The sequence below is a fragment of the Cupressus sempervirens genome, chromosome 4, assembly GCF_028749045.1.
Source record: "Cupressus sempervirens isolate cs-2001-9-10 chromosome 4, ASM2874904v1, whole genome shotgun sequence".
Taxonomy (NCBI): Eukaryota; Viridiplantae; Streptophyta; class Pinopsida; order Cupressales; family Cupressaceae; genus Cupressus; species Cupressus sempervirens.
The window spans coordinates 233,597,592-233,600,445 of record NC_143121.1 but is presented as its reverse complement, the minus strand read 5'-3'; the positions used below and the strand labels follow the sequence as shown (position 1 = coordinate 233,600,445).

The 2,854-nt window shown below is 51.4% G+C and overlaps 1 protein-coding gene across 1 annotated transcript; it reads left to right on the top strand.

Moving 5' to 3' along the window:
* Positions 1-437: 437 nt before the first annotated feature.
* LOC149560874 (cytochrome P450 78A4-like) lies at positions 438-2,174 on the top strand. Its single transcript, XM_089823694.1, has 2 exons — positions 438-1,457; positions 1,536-2,174. Exons 1-2 carry the CDS (start codon positions 438-440, stop codon positions 2,172-2,174), a joined length of 1,659 nt encoding a protein of 552 aa, XP_089679820.1.
* Positions 2,175-2,854: the final 680 nt, after the last annotated feature.

Below are 2,854 nucleotides of genomic sequence, written 5' to 3'. Positions count from 1 at the left end.
CAAATGGTTCCTGTGAACAAATAGGAATGGGCGTCTGTATCGGAAAGGGAAATTCGAAGAGAATAGGAAAAAGCTCCGTTCTGTTAGCTAGTGATTTCTTTCCTGTATTCACCCTAATAGCAGTGTAGCCCAGCTGGCTTCTTCTCCGGACGAACGAAATTTAAAACCGCCATGTTCCTCTCTAATTCCCGTGTGTTGGTAATATGTTTATTGGTTGTTGGAAATGCAGAAATTTCAAAAGCGAAAAATGGACGGTTGTGCTCCGCCATAGGAAACAGAGCTCTCCAGTTTTTTCTCTCCTCCTTCATTAGGCTTGGGGTTGGGAACTCTATAAAATGGCCCCAATCTAAGTCTCATTCACATCCACATAGAGCTTGTCACTGTTAAGGTCTCGCTAGTCCTCTGCATTTGTCATTGTCATTTCATCCTTTCGTGCAATGGAGAGTGGGAGTGGGAGCTCTGGAGGAGGAAGTTGGTGGCTCTATTATGCCATTCCTGTATTGGCCAAGGACGGGCGTGGGTACATGCTGCACAATGCTGATGACACGATCTTCTCTGCATGGCCACTGTACGCCGCAATTCTGCTGGTGGCCTCCTGCGCCGTTGTGGTTGCATGGATGAGCCCCGGAGGATGTGCATGGGCGGTGGCCAGAAAGAAGGGCGGCGCCGCCATTCCTGGGCCCAGGGGATTCCCCATCATAGGAAGCCTTATCGATATGAGCCGTGGCCTTGCCCATCGCAGGCTCGCTCAGCTGGCTCGCATCCATGGTGCCAAGAGACTCATGGCCTTCAGCTTAGGTTCCACTCCCGCCGTCATCACATCTGATCCCGAGGTGGCTCGAGAGTTGCTCAGCTCTGTCAATTTCTCGGACAGGCCGCTCAAGCAATCCGCCCAGCAGCTCATGTTCGGTCGAGCGATCGGCTTTGCTCCAAACGGTGAGTACTGGAGAATGCTCCGCCGGATTTCCGCCACCCATCTCTTCGCTCCCCGGAGGATCGCCGCCCACGAGCCCGGACGCCAAGCCGATTCCCTGGTCATGCTGAGCAACATTCACGACGAGTATGTTTCCGGCGGCGTTGTGCGGCTGCGCCGCCATTTGCAAGCTGCGGCGCTGAACAACATCATGGGCAGCGTTTTCGGGCGGAGGTTTGATATCTGCGGTGAGAGCGAGGAAGTGAAGAATCTGAGAGAGATGGTGGAGGAGGGATTCGAGCTTCTCGGGGCCTTCAACTGGGCCGACCATCTTCCTTGGCTCAGATTTCTCGATCCCCTCCTCATCCACTCCCGTTGCCAAACCCTCGTCCCACGCGTGAGAGGCTTCGTGAAGAACATCATCGAGGAGCACCGACTGAAAGATAAGGATCACGACACCGCCGACGCCGATATTGTGGATGTTCTCTTGTCTCTGAATGGAGAGGACAAGCTGGACGACGAAGACATGATCTCTGTTCTCTGGGTATGATCGCATCTTGTCATTCTTGAATCCCGTTCCATGTTCTTCTTTCCTGACATTAATCGTCGCATGTTGTCGCAGGAGATGATATTTAGAGGCACTGACACCACGGCGCTGCTGACGGAGTGGACAATGGCGGAGATGGTACTGAACCCGGGAGCTCAGAGGAAGGTGCAGGAGGAACTCGACATTGTGGTGGGAAAGAGCAGGAGCGTGAGGGACTCGGACATATGCAAACTGCCATATCTGCAGGCGGTGGTGAAGGAGACGCTGAGAATGCACCCGCCCGGGCCACTCCTTTCATGGGCCAGACTCTCCACTCGGGACACCAATCTGGGAGATCATGGCAAGTTGTGCGTGCCGGCGGGTACCACGGCCATGGTGAACATGTGGTCGATAACACACGACCCCCTCATCTGGGATTCCCCCGACCAGTTCCGACCAGAGAGGTTTGTGGAGACCGAGGGAGGTGAGAATGTGGACGTGAGAGGGAGCGATCTGAGGCTTGCACCGTTTGGGGCGGGCCGTCGGGTCTGCCCTGGAAAGGCTCTGGGTCTTTCCACCGTCCACCTCTGGGTGGCCAAATTGATGCACCATTTCCACTGGGCTCAACACGAGCAGCACCCCGTGGACCTGTCCGAGGTGCTCAAGCTGTCCTGCGAGATGCTGCACCCACTTCACGCCGTTCCTCTCCATAGGGTTGATCTCAAACAACTCTGAGGAGGAATCACTAGGGTACCCCTCGTTTTTCTTTCTTTTCGTGTTCGAGGTGGCGTCTTCCGGTTATTTGTCGTGTTTTTCTTTTCCTTTACAAGTCTGATGGTTTTGTGAACTCTCGAGACTGTGCAACTGTCTCGGCTCTGAGAGATTCAACTTTGTAGACATTACTTAAGTCTGGTTATGTTTTCCCGTTGCGATAGCCAGTAGCACTTTTGCGGAGGATCATAATTATATCTATCTAGTGGAGTTGTTCAATGCTCCCACTGCTCCTATGTAGCCAACTTTATTAATAATAATAATAATAGTGCGAGTTTAGGCATAATTCTTCCTTGTTTTCTTCTGATTCGCTCGTTCTGCAGCGAATTTCGTCTATTCTTTCATGTTAGATCAATCATGCTCGTTCTCTTCAGTGTAGTTCAATCTGTAGATAATTGCAAAGATCAAATGATTTCATCCTCAAGCTTCTGTTCTGAATGGCTGCTCTCTGTAATTACAGTGCTTTGCTAATCTATTTCCGCCATGAACAAATTCCTTTTGCTCTCTATGAGTGCAACTATCACTCATATCTCCCGCTGCTCCTATGTGGCCAACTTTATTATGCTTTATTAATATTAATAGCCTAAGCTTGGGCAAATCTCCTCGCTTGTTTTCTCCTGACTGGCTCCAGTTAACCTCCTTTT

What these genes read in the sequence shown, in the direction of transcription:
- LOC149560874 (XM_089823694.1), top strand. Translation starts at nt 438, where the DNA reads ATGGAGAGTGGGAGTGGGAGCTCTGGAGGAGGAAGTTGGTGGCTCTAT. An exon ending in ACATGATCTCTGTTCTCTGG is followed by an intron (nt 1,458 to 1,535) that starts GTATGATCGCAT and finishes ATGTTGTCGCAG; the next exon opens with GAGATGATATTTAGAGGCAC.